At 40.2% G+C, this 13,021-nt stretch overlaps 1 protein-coding gene across 4 annotated transcripts in view; it reads left to right on the top strand.

Annotated features, from left to right (window-relative positions):
• Nucleotides 1–13,021, top strand: part of ACYP2 (acylphosphatase 2) — a 321,268-nt gene that overhangs the window by 154,956 nt on the left and 153,291 nt on the right. The window contains exon 1 of one of the 4 annotated variants that reach the window (XM_062209436.1): nt 11,127–11,191. The exons of the other annotated variants lie outside the window; for them this stretch is intronic. Within the exon in view, the coding sequence (XP_062065420.1) occupies nt 11,161–11,191 (31 nt within the window). The 5' untranslated portion in view covers nt 11,127–11,160. Of the gene's footprint in view, nt 1–11,126; nt 11,192–13,021 lie in introns of those variants that run through there. 4 annotated transcript variants of the gene reach the window in all.

Consider the following 13,021-nt stretch of genomic DNA (forward strand, 5'->3'; position numbering starts at 1 on the left):
ACTAATTTCAGGAAGTATTTACTAAGTTTTGTTTTCTGAGAATTGGGCATTCCCGTCTTTTTGGAGTTTGTGAAGCCTATCATGGAGGTACAATTACCCTCCCCCCCCTTTTCTTACGCTGGACATCCTGCATTAAGTCATTGAGCAAGCAGTGCAGTACAGAAGCAAAAAGCAATTGGTATTTAGCAGCAGCTAGTCCTAGATATTTTTCATTTCAACATGCCGACAACACTGACCCCTTTTGCCCATTTCTTAACTGGATTGTTTTGTTGTTGTTGAGTTTCTTGAGTTCTTTATAGATTATAGATATTAATCCTGTATTAGTTGCATAGTTTGCAAATCTTTTCTCCCATTCTGTCAGTTGCCTCTTTGCTGTGTTCTTTTGCAGTGCAGAAGCTTCTCAGCTGGATATAATCCCATTTGTCAATTTTGGCTTTGATTGCCTGTGCTTCTGGGGTCTTTTCCAAGAAGACTGCTTATGCGAATGTCTTGCAGAGTTTCTCCAGTGTTCTCTAGTAATTTCATGTTATTGGATTGTAGATTTAGGTCCTTGATCCATTTTGAATGTATTTATGTGTAAGGTGTAAAGTAGGGCTCTTGTTTCATACTTCATACATACAAAACTTTCAGTTTTCCCAGCACCATTTGTTGAAGAGTGAAAGATGAGTTGGTTGTTGATGCATGGATTAATTTCTAGCGTTTTTATTCCATTCCATTGGTCTACTCGTCTGTTTTTTTGCCAGTACCAGGCTGTTTTGATTATAACTGCCCTGTAGTATGCCTTGAAAGCTGGTATTGTGATGCTTACAGCTTTTCGTTGTATAAGATTTCTTTAGCTGTTTGGGGTCTCTTGTGTTTCCATTTGAATTTTAGCATCATTTTTTTTCTAGATCTGAGGAGAGTGTTCTTGGTGTTTTGATTGGTATCACATTGAATCTGTGAACTGCTTTTGTTAGTAGGGACATTTTTATATTAATTCTTCCAATCCACAAACATGGATGATTTTTCCATTTTTTAATTTTGTCTTCTATTTCTTTCTTTAATATTTTGTAATTTTTTTCATAGAGATCTTTGACCCCCTTGGTTAAATTTATTCTAAGGTATTTAAATATTTTTGTAGTTATTGTGAATGGGATTGATTTTAGAATTCATAGGACTCTTTCCGAGTCATAAAATTGTGTATATAAAGGCTATGTATTTTTGTGTGTTAATTTTATATCTGTCACTTTACCAAACTCTTTTATGAGTTCCAATATTCTCTCAGTGGAGTCTTTTGGTTCTCCTATATATAGAGTCATGTCATCTGCAAATAAGGATAGTTTGACTTCCTCCTTTCCAATTTGTATTCTTTTGATTTCTTTTTCTTGCCTAATGGCTTTGGCTACAACTTCCAGGACTATATTGAATAGTAATGGTGAGAGTGGGCATACTTGTCTGGTTCCAGATCTTAGTGGGAATGCTTCCAACTCTTCCCCATTCAATAAGATGCTAGCGGTGGGTTCGTCATAAATTGCCTTGATTGTGTTGAGGAATGTTCCTTCTATACCCAATTTGCCTAAGGTTTTCATCATGAAAGGATGCTATATTTTATCCAGTGCTTTTTTCTGCATCTATTGAGATAATCATATGGTTTTTGTTCTTCAGTTTGTTAAAGTGATGTATGACATTGATTGATTTGTGAATGCTGAACCATCCCTTCCTACCAGGGAAAAAATCCTACTTAATCTGAGTGAATGATCTTTCTGATGTGTTGTTGAATCTGATGGCTAGTATTTTGTTGAGGAATTTTGTGTCTATGTTCATCAGGGTTGTTGGTCTATAGTTCTCTTTCTTTGTTGTATCATTTTCAGGTTTAGGAATTAAGGTGATGCTGGCTTCATAAAAGGAGTTTGGGAGGATTCTCTCCCTTTCAATTGTTTTGAAAAGCTTAAGAAGAATTGGAATTAGTTATTTAAGAGTCTGGTAGAATTAGCAGTGAAGCCATATGGTCCTGGGCTTTTCTTTGTTGGGAGGGTCTTTATTACTGATTCAATTTCTGTCTTGGCTATTGATCTATTCAGGTTTTCTGTGTCTTCATCGACTCAATTTTGGTAAATAGTATGTGACCAGGAATCTATCAATTTCTTCTAGATGTTCCAGTTTGTTGGCAGACAGTCTTTGTAGTAATTTCTAATGATTCTTTTTATTCCTGTGGTATCTGTTGTTGTATTTTATTTTTTAGTTCTGATTTTATTGATTTTGTTTTCCTCCCTCTTTTTTTTATTATTTGGGCCAATGGTGTATCAGTTTTGTTTATTAAAAAAAAAAAACAGCTCATCATTTCAGTGATCTTTTGTATCTGTTTCAATTTTTTTATTTCTTGTATAATTTTAATAATTTTTTTCCTCCTACTAATTTTGGGTTCAGTTTGTTGTTATTTTTCTATGTCCTTGAGATGCATTTATAGCTCATTCATTTGATGCCTTTCTAATTTCTTGATGTAGGCACCAATTGCTATAAATGTCCCTCTTAACACTATTGCTATATCCCATAAGTTTTGATATGTTGTATTGTCATCATCACTCATTTTCAGAAACTTTTTGATTTCACTTTTGATTTCTTCTATGACCCACTGTTCATTCAGGAGCATGTTGTTCATTATCCATGTGTTTGCATATATTCTAGAGATTCTTGAGTTGTTAATGTTCAGCTTCATTCCATTGTGGTCAGAAAAGATACATGGTATGGTTTTGATAGTTTTGAATTTGCTGAGACTTGCTTTATGGTCTAGCATATGGTCTCTCTTAGAGAAAGTTCCACGGATTGATGAAAAGAATGTATATTCTTCAATTGTGGGATGAAAGATTCTTTAGATATGTTAGGTCCACTTGGTCCATAGTGTAGATTAGCTCTGTTGTTCCTTTGTTGATTTTCTATCTAGTTGATGTGTCCATTGCTGAAAGTGGGGTGTTGAAGTTCTCCATTACTATTGTATCTGAGCCTATGTCTCCCTTTGGATCCATTAACATTTGTTTTAAATATCCAGGTGCCCTGGCATTGGGTGCATATCTATGTATATAGTCACATCTTCCTGTTGAATTGATCCTTTAATCATTACATAGTGCTCTTCTTGATAAGGGCCTGGCTTTCAAAAGGTGACTGTGGAAAGGGTGGTAGGAAAGGAGAATCAGGGCAAGCAGGTCTCAAACACATCTCAGATGAGTTTTCCAGAATACAAATGCAAGTCGAAAATCTGGAGACTGAGTCTCTTAAAATTATCTATGGATTTGTACCCTTTAGAAAGGTTTTGGTGGGCCACATTGTCGGTATTGGGTAAAGCTGCCTCCTATGATGTGGGCATTCCTGCTGCTCCACTTCCGATCCCAATCCCTACTAATGGTGTGGGAAAAGCAGAGGAAGGTGGCCCAATTGTTTGGGCCCCTGCCACCCACATGGGGGGCCAAGATGAAGCTCCTGGCTCCTGGCTTCTTCCTGGCTCAGTGCTGGCCATTGAAGCTGTCTAGAGAGTGAATTAGCAGGTAGAAGCACTGTCTCTCTCTGTAATCCTGACTTTCAAAATAAATAAATAAATAAATAAATAAATAAATCTTATCAAAAAAGGAAAATAAAAGAAAGATTTTGGGAATACTCAGAGGAGTGGTACAGTGATTTCAAAAATGGCATAAGAAGTCACTGAAATGCATTATATAAAATATGAAAATGATGGCAATGATTATCTGACAAAGTATTTGGTCCACTGGACAGAAATGGCAGTAATTAGTGACTGCATGTTTGCATGCATGTGTGTGTGTGTGTGTGTGCTCACACATGTGTGAAATTTACTAGGAATGTTCAGATGCTGAGCACCTCACTGTTATTAATTCTTGTCACTGTTTTGTGAAATATATGTCTTATTCCTGTTTTAACAAGGAGAAAACAAGTACAGAGGTTCCGTCACTTGGATAGGCCCTTAGTTGACAGATGGGATTTGATTACATATCTCTCTTGTACTTTTCTATTATATGACATTTTCTGGTAATACATCATACATTTTTACTAATTTTAAGTTTATACTTTTGTGCAGATGGTGGTTACATGATATTTGAATATCAATTTGAGGCAGCAATAAAAATATAGAAAAAGAGGTGTAGGTGAGTGAGTGGTTAGCATAGCAGCTACAAAGCCTGTGTCCAATATTGCAGTACCTGGATTTGATTCTCAGCTCTGAATCTGGTTTTGATTCCAGACTCCAGCTTCCGACCTGTGCAGACCCTGGGAAGCAGCAGTAATGGTTCACTTAATTGTGTTTGAGCCACTGGTGTGGGAGACCTGGACTGCATTCGTGGCTACCGACTCTGGCCCTGCCATATACCTGGCTCAGCTCAGTCTTAGTTGTTGTGAACGTTTGGCAAGTAGACCAGTGTTGAGGTGGATTTGTCCTGAGAGGAGGAGTGTGGTGGGAGCAAGAGTCACCACACAGACCCTGGGAGTCGGGTGAAAGTGGGCCAGAGGTGAGCAGTCCACAGACTTGTTTATTTCAGTTAGTACAGCAGCTTAAATAGCCAAGGCAGCCAATCCAGTCAAGGGGCGGTTTATGCCCTAACCAATCACAGCCTGTTGCCAGGCAGGCTCCATTGCCAGGTGGGTTCCAAAGCCATTCCTGAGTTACTGACGCTGGCCCGTTTGCCAGTGGCCATCTTGGCATGGCCTTCTCATTCCACCACAGATCAGAGAATGGAATCTCTGTCTCTCTCTTCTCTCACTGCTTCTCAAATAAATAAAAAAATAGCATTCCTCAAAAAACTAAAAATAAATCTATCATATGATCCAGCAATCCTATTACTGAGTATATAACCAAGGGAAAAGAAACACATCTGTTGAAGAGGCATCTATACTGCAATGTTTGTTGCAGCACTCTTCACAATAACCAGGGAATGGAAACAATCTAAGTGTGTCCATCCACTTATGAATGCATAAAGAAAATATGGTACACATACACAGTGGAATGCTACTCAACCTCAAAAAGGGTGATATCTTACCATTTTCAACAACATGGGTGGGACTGAACGTCGTTATATTAAAGTTAATAAGCCAAGCAAAGAAAGACATATCACATGATCCCACTCTTATGTAGAGTGTAAAAAATAGATTATCTCATAGAAGTTAAAAATATAATGGTGGTGGCTGGCACCACGGCTCACTAGACTAATCCTCTGCCTGCAGTGCCAGCACCCCGGGTTCTAGTCCTGGTTGGGGCGCCGGATTCTGTCCCGGTTAACCCATCTTCTAGTCTAGCTCTCTGCTGTGGCCCGTGAGTGCAGTGGAGGATGGCCCAGGTCCTTGGGCTCTGCACCCGCATGGGAGACCAGGAAGAAGCACCTGGCTCCTGGCTTCAGATCGGTGCAGCGCGCCGGCCGTGGCAGCCATTTGGGGGGTGAACCAACGGAAAGAAGACCTTTCTCTCTGTCACTCTCTCTCACTATCTAACTCTGCCTGTCAAAAAAAAAAAAAAAAAAAAAAAAAAAAAAAAAAAAAGAAAAAAGAAAGAAAGAAAAGAAAACAAGAGGCTGGGGAGGGAATAGAGGAGGTGAGGATGGGGAAATATTGATTAATGGTAACTAGGTTAGAGAAAGATAGGACTAAGTAGTTCTGGAGTTTGGTTGAATAGTAGGGTGACTATGGATAATGCACTGTATATTTCTATATTAAAAAACATAAAACCTAGAAGATAGGATTTTGGGTGCTTTCACTATAAAGAACCATTAAATTCTTGAAAAAATAAATATATTTACCCTGACTGGACATTACACAATGTATACATTTAAGGAAACATTACATAGTGTCCCATAAATATGTACAAATTTGTATATCTGTAAAAAGTTTTTAAAGTAAAAATTTACGACTGTATATTTTTTAAGAAAGAAATGCATAATACCAAGATAGTAGGGTTTAAAAATTAACTTCAGGGCAGTAGCTCCTACAGTTTGAAGTACGTTAAATAGAAGAGAATGCAATTCGCACTATTTATTTACTGAAGTATAGTATGTGGTAAAATATCATCATCATTTATTGCTCACATCTACATTGGTATTCCCTGACAATTTATGGTATGCTAAGCTCTATACTTAAAATTTTAAGTGCATTGTAGTATTTAATTCTCATCCATGTGATTTCAACCATTTTTTAAATTAATAGATGGAGAAATTGAGGCACTAGTAAGTAACTTTTTCAGAACACAGAGGATTAAGTGATGAGGCTGGAATTTGAACCTCGACAGTTTTAATTGCAGAGTCCAGGCTTTTAATCAGTATATATTTCCTATTGGTTCTCTTCTCAAGACCCTTCCATCCTGTACTTTGCCTACCTCCTAATTGACATACTGAACAGACAGACTGAAGCAGGACATTTGCATCTGGTCCTTGGGGTCATTTCTCATGGCTCTGAGGATGTTTTGACTATCCTTTTGAAGACAGGGAAGTTAAACTTGGTCAGTAAGTAGTCTGCACACTCAGAAAAACTGTCTCTGTCACGTGCTGGCACAGCCCCTTTCATTGTGTCCGTGTCTGTTTCACAAAACTGCTCACCATTTTCTAGTTATTACTTAAGAAATAAATATAAGCCATTAGCCTTTTATCGGGGTAATAAAGATTACATAGAAATAATTGACAATGAATTGTCAAAAGTTATAAACAATTTCCTTCCTCTCTCCCTCCCTCCCTCCCTCCCTTCCTTCCTTCCTTCCTTCCTTCCTTCCTTCCTTCCTTCCTTCCTTCCTTCCTTCCTTCCTTCCCTCCTTCCTTCCTTCCTTCACAGAGAGAGAGACAGAGAGAAAGGTCTTCTTTCCGTTGGTTCACCCCCCAAATGGCTGCTACGGCCGGCACGCTGCGCTGATCTGAAGCCAGGAGCCAGGTGCCTCCTCCTGGTCTCCCATGCGGGTGCAGAGCCCAAGGACCTGGGCCATCCTCCACTGCCCTCCCGGGCCTTCCTTCCTTCCTTCCGGCGCCCCAACCAGGATTAGAACCCGGGGTGCCGTCACTGCAGGCAGAAGGTTAGCCTAGTGAGCTGCGGCGCTAACTGGAGTTTTATCACAGAAAATATTTTCCAGCCAAAAATAAAGTGTATTATAGTTCTATTCAGAATGTTTGAATTTAAAGCAATCTTGGTGACAAAATGGCACTTAAAATGTTCTGAAGGTCAAATACACTGAACCTTGCCTCATCCTCAAGTGCAAACACCCTAATTAACAAACATTGAACTTCAAGAATTAGTTTATGAGTTGGTTGTTTGTACTTCAGGAAAATACATTTATAGAAGCAATATTACAAATAGTGGATTCATTCCTTAGGCCACAGAGCTCACATATGGAGCCATAGGCTAAAGCTGCTTTCCATCATGTCTTTTCTTCCTCTACTTCTTTAAAAAAAAAATTTTTTTTTGTTTTAGACTAATTTTAGATTTATAGGAAAGGTAGGAAGGCAGTATAGAGACCACACAATTGAAGTCCGTGCTTGGGAGCAGGTTAAGATGCTCACTTTCCCACATTGGAGCATCTGGATTTGATTCTTGGCACTGGCTTAGGACCCTGGCTTCCAACCAGTGCAGATCCTGGAGGGTAGCAGTGATAGCTCAAGTGATTGGGTTCTTACCACCCACATGGGTTACCTGGATTGCATTACAGACTCCCAGCTTCAGCCCCAGCCCAGTCCTGGCCTAGCCCTGGCTATTGTGGGCTTCTGAGAATGAATCAGCAGATGGGAACTCTGTCTCTTTGGTTGTTTAATTATTAATGTTTAAATCAAAGTCCATATTTATTCAGATTTCCTTAGTTCTTACCTGATGTCTTTCTTTGTTCCAGGATCCCAACAAGGATACCACAGTACATTTTTAAAATTTTTTTATTTTAAACATTTATTTATTTGAAAGGCATAACATCAGATAGAAAGAGGGAGAGAAAAAGAGAGACAGAGATGTTTCATCCACTGGTTCACTCCCCAAATGGCTGCAATAACCAGGAATAGGCCAAGCCAAAGCTGGGAGCCAGGAAATCCATCCTGGTATCCCACATGGGTGGCAGGGGCTCAAGCCCTTGGGCCGTCTTCCTATGCATTCTCAGGTGCATTAGCACTCTGATATGGGAAGCCAGCATCTCAAGTGGTGGCTTCACAGGCTGTGCCACAACACTGGCTCCACCATATTACACGTAATTGTGTCATCTTCTTAAGTTCCTTTAGCCTGTGAGACTCAGACTTGCCTTGTGTTGGATGACCTTGGCAATTTGGAAGAGTACTTTGAGGACTTCAAGGTTAAGTACTCTGTAGACTGCTTCCTAATTGGCATTTTTGTCATGATAAGACTGGAGTCATGGGTTGTTGAGAGAAAGGTGAGAGAGATAGAGTGCCAGTCTCATCATACCATGTCAAGGGTGCAGACAATCAGTGTGACTTACCACTCTTGATGTTACCTGGTTCACATTGCTGCAATAGTGTTTGTCAGGTTTCTACACTGTGAAGTTTCTTTCATCCTTTCTATTCCCTACCTTTAGAATTCTCCACTTTCACAAGAACTGTGGTGGCGCTGGGGATGCTGGGAGGAGAGTCAACGGAGCTTGGCACTGAGCCTGTGTTTTTAGAGAATTTGTTAACTGTGGCATGGCTTAAAATATACTACAGATGTTTAATTCTGATTACATCTATAATACATTATAGTATAATATGAGAATTTGGAAGGGAAATTGTTTAATAACTGATTGTATGTATGTAGATAAATTCATGCTTTACCAGCTCAGGTGAATATGTATTCATACGGGACACCTAGAAATGCATTGTGGCAATCTAATGGTTTACATGTAGTGTAGAAATTCACTGGTTTGTTTCTGCCAGTATTAACTCAATTTTACAATAGGAGTAGCCTTTTTGGAGTACTATATACTCTAAAAGTATATATAAACCTTATATATATATATGCTATATATATATATATGTATATATATATATATATATATAAAGAGCAGTTTTCTTAAAATAAAAGCTCAATCTCTGCTGTGGCCCGGGAGTGCAGTGGAGGATGGCCCAAGTGCTTGGGCCCTGCACCCCATGGGAGACCAGGAGAAGCACCTGGCTCCTACCTTCGGATCAGCACGGTGTGCCGGCTGCAGCGCGCCAGCCGCGGCGGCCATTGTGGGGTGAACCAACGGCAAAGGAAGACCTTTCTCTCTGTCTCTCTCTCTCTCTCTCACTGTCCACTCTACCTGTCAAAAAAAAAAAAAAAAAAAAAGCTTAAAATAAAAGCTAGGATAGGCCAGCGCTGTGGCTCAATAGGCTAATCCTCTGCCTGTGGTGCTGGCAAACCGGGTTCTAGTCCCGGTCAGGGCGCCGGATTCTGTCCTGGTCGCTCTTCTTCCTGTCCAGCTCTCTGCTGTGTCCTGGGAGTGCAGTGGAGGATGGCCCAAGTCCTTGGGCCCTGCACCCGCATGGGAGACCAGGAGGAAGCACCTGGCTCCTGGCTTCCGATCAGCGCAGTGCGCCGGCCGCACTGCGCCGACTGCAGTGGCCATTGGGGGGTGAACCAACGGCAAAGGAAGACCTTTCTCTCTGTCTCTTTCTCACTGTCCACTCTGCCTGTCAAAATAAATAAATAAATAAATAAAAGCTAGGATGGATTATGAAGTGGCTTTGTCAGGTACCACATGATTTAGACAAGTTTTCCTTCCATGCACAGGTAAAAGGAAAAGCTGTATTTTAGAGGTTGAAATTCTGGGTATGTTCAAGTCTAGAAATCAAATATCATTAACTTTACTACCCTCTCTCATCTTTGTTCTTATTCCTACTTCATCTAGAGTTGTGTTCTACTTGTTTTTTCTTCTCTCCCATCCATTCTGCTTTCCACTGCAGTTGCTTTGTACATGTCTGTTTTCTCAAGAGATGATGACACTAGCATTTTGAAGGTCAGCTTGGTGGCTTGTTTCTATATACTGTGCAGGGCCATATCTCTGGGCCTTTAAAACTGTCTCCAATTAAATTGAAGTGCTTGGAGATAGTGAGCTCAGGGAAGAGATAAACGTGTGATGGCTGTTTCAACTATTTGAAGAAACCACAGTGTGTGTCTCGGGGGAAAACAGACCCTGTGTTAATGGTGAAAGTTAGGTGAGGCAGAATTTTATTCCATGTAAGGGAAGCTTTTGTAATAATTAAAGATCTTTGAAATCATTAAGGGCTGTTGTGCTGTAAGGTGGTAACTAGATCATTTCCTGCATTCTGAATCGACACATGCAGTTAGATCCCAGGAGGTGGGGTACATGACAGATATGAAAATATAATTTTACATGAAAGGATGCTGACATTTAAAGTTCATCCTATGATTTCTTTACTTTTTTTTTTAAAGATTTTATTTATTTATTTGAGAGGTAGAGTTACAGACAGTGAGAGAGAGAGAGAGAAAGGTCTTCCTTCCATTGGTTCACTCCCCAGATGGCCACAACGGCCGGAGCTGGGCCGATCTGAAGCCAGGAGCCAGGAGCTTTGTCTGGGTCTCCCATGTGGGTGCAGGGGCCCAAGGACTTGGGCCATCCTCCACAGGGAGCTGGATTGGAAGAGGAGCAGCTGAGACTTGAACCAGCGCCCCATGGGATTCGGGCACTGCAGGCGGAGGATTAACCTACTGCACCACGGTGCTGGCCCTTATGATTTCTTTAAATAACAACATTTCTTTGTAAACTTACAGCATGATTTGCTTTGAAAACATTCACCTCAGGTTTCTCACTGATGCATCCTTTCACAGTGCAAGGAACAGTTGCAGCTGAGTGAGCCTTGACTGAACAGCATATTGTGCTTGCATTTTTCATGACTGAAGGGGCTGATGTTTGTCCCAGTTTCCAGAGCAGTGTGTGTGTAAAAGACCTGCATGTGTCGTATCAGCTTCCCGTCTCTTCAGCAAGTGAGGTGGAAGCCGTGCAGGGAGGTCATGAAATCCCATGGAAGAATCTTCCCCAGCGGAGGCTGTGTCCTGAAAGTGCTTGATGCAAGCTGGTGCTGATAGGCTGCAGCAAGTCTGTCTCTACCTTCACTTTCTCTCCCTATGTAGATGTCTCTCGGCTGCACAGTGTGTTTTAAACTGCAGATCAGAACTCTCAGGAATTGTCAGAAAATTTCAAGTGTGTTTGAGCTGTGGACAGTTGATTCCTTCATGGTTCACTGCTTTGTAAAGTTAATGGCCGGTAGGTCTTGAGATCCCTTGTCACATATTGCTTCTTTGTGTTTTTTTTTTTTAATTATTTGTATTTATTTTAAAAATTTTGGATTAACATGAAATATCTGTACATTTTGTAAGGATATAGTGTGGTATTTAAAAAGGATAGACATAGCATAATTCAGGCTATTAGAGCTTCCATTTGCTTTATTGCATATTATAGTTAACTATACTGGTCTGTGGAATACCAGAACCTATTACCTTCACCTGACTGCATTTTGGTACCCATTATCAACCTCCTGCCACTCCCGGCCCCTTTCCGAGTCTATCGTGATCACAGATTCAGGCACGCATTGCTTCTAAGACTTTGAAAGAAGTGTTGTAATTTGAAAGAAGTGTTGTGTCACTATTCTGTATTTTAATTGCCAGCTTATTTGTCTGTCTTTCTCACTGTACTTAAATTCCTAAATGCAGGGATTGTGCCCCATATATTCATCTCATTCTTTGCACTTAGAATTAGACAACTAATAAATACGTTATGTGAATAATCAGCATTTAGTTGCTTGCTTGTTACATATATTACAGTTCCTTGATGATTAGATTGTCTGTTAGAAAAATATTCCATCAATAGATTGGAGTAGGTGATTTCCTTAACCCTACAACATGTAATCAGTGGATTATCTGTGTTTGGTTTCACTGGTAGGAGTTCTTCAAACCCTATGACAAGCTAATGGCTTTTTGTTGCCATCAGTGAGTAGATGGTAGAATGGCTGCTTGGGACTCATACATGTTGAAAGAATGTTACTCCTCCTTTCTCTCTGTCTCTTTCTCTCTCACTGTCCACTCTGCCTGTCAAAAATAAATAAATAAATAAATAAAAAGAATGTTACTCTTTATTGGAGAACCATTCCTCAGCTGCCTTCTCGGAAAGTTCCAGTATTTTTTGCAGAAAATAGTAAAGGTGGAGGAAGCAATTTAAGCTACAGGCTGCCTTGGCTGCTCCAACACCAGGTTCAATTAGGGTGCAGGAGAGGGAGCACCATTGTTCTTTCATACAGTGCTGCCACTGACTTGTAAAATAGGTGTGGCAACATGGATATGCAAGTATAAGTACCTGGTTTATCCTCAATAGCAACTTGAACCACAGCACTGCATCACATTTGCAGTACCCTGCGAGTTTAGTTTTTCCCTTTGAAATGCAATTCTTGACCTGAAATATAAGTCCTTTTCAAACTTCTCCCAGATTTTCCTTTAACATGGAACCAGTTTTAATTCTAAACTTTAGTGGACATAAGAATCAGCTGAGAATATTACGATCAGATTCCTGGACTCAACCTGTGGAGTTTCTCTTTCTGTAGGTCTGAGAATTTGATTTTCTTAGAAACTCTCAGGGGGCAGTAGGTATGGTGTAGTGAGATCCAGCTTCCTGCTAATGTATCTTGGGAGAAAGCAAATGGTGGCACAAGTGCTTGGGCCCCTGCCACCCAAGTGGGATACTGGGATGGAATTCCAGCCCTGGCTGTTGTGGGTTTTTGGGGAGTGAACCAGTAAATGAAAGATCTGTCTGTCTCTCTGTCTCCCAATCTCTCTCTCTCTCTTTCTCTCTGGCTTTCAAGTAGATGAAAATAAATAAAAATTAATAAAAAAAAAACCCCAAAACTCTAAGGTGCTATTGGTACTGCTGGTTCATGGACCACTCTGAATAGGGGAGAGATCGTGTTTCCAATTTATGTTTACTTCAGTTGCATGTACTCTTTTCGTTATCCTACTATATGAAGCTGCTCACTGTTGAGGAACTAAGAGGGGAATATACATACTATGGCCTTGACCAAAACTTTCAATCTACTTACTTGGTCAG

This window comes from Lepus europaeus, chromosome 13, assembly GCF_033115175.1.
Source record: "Lepus europaeus isolate LE1 chromosome 13, mLepTim1.pri, whole genome shotgun sequence".
Classification (NCBI taxonomy): domain Eukaryota; kingdom Metazoa; phylum Chordata; class Mammalia; order Lagomorpha; family Leporidae; genus Lepus; species Lepus europaeus.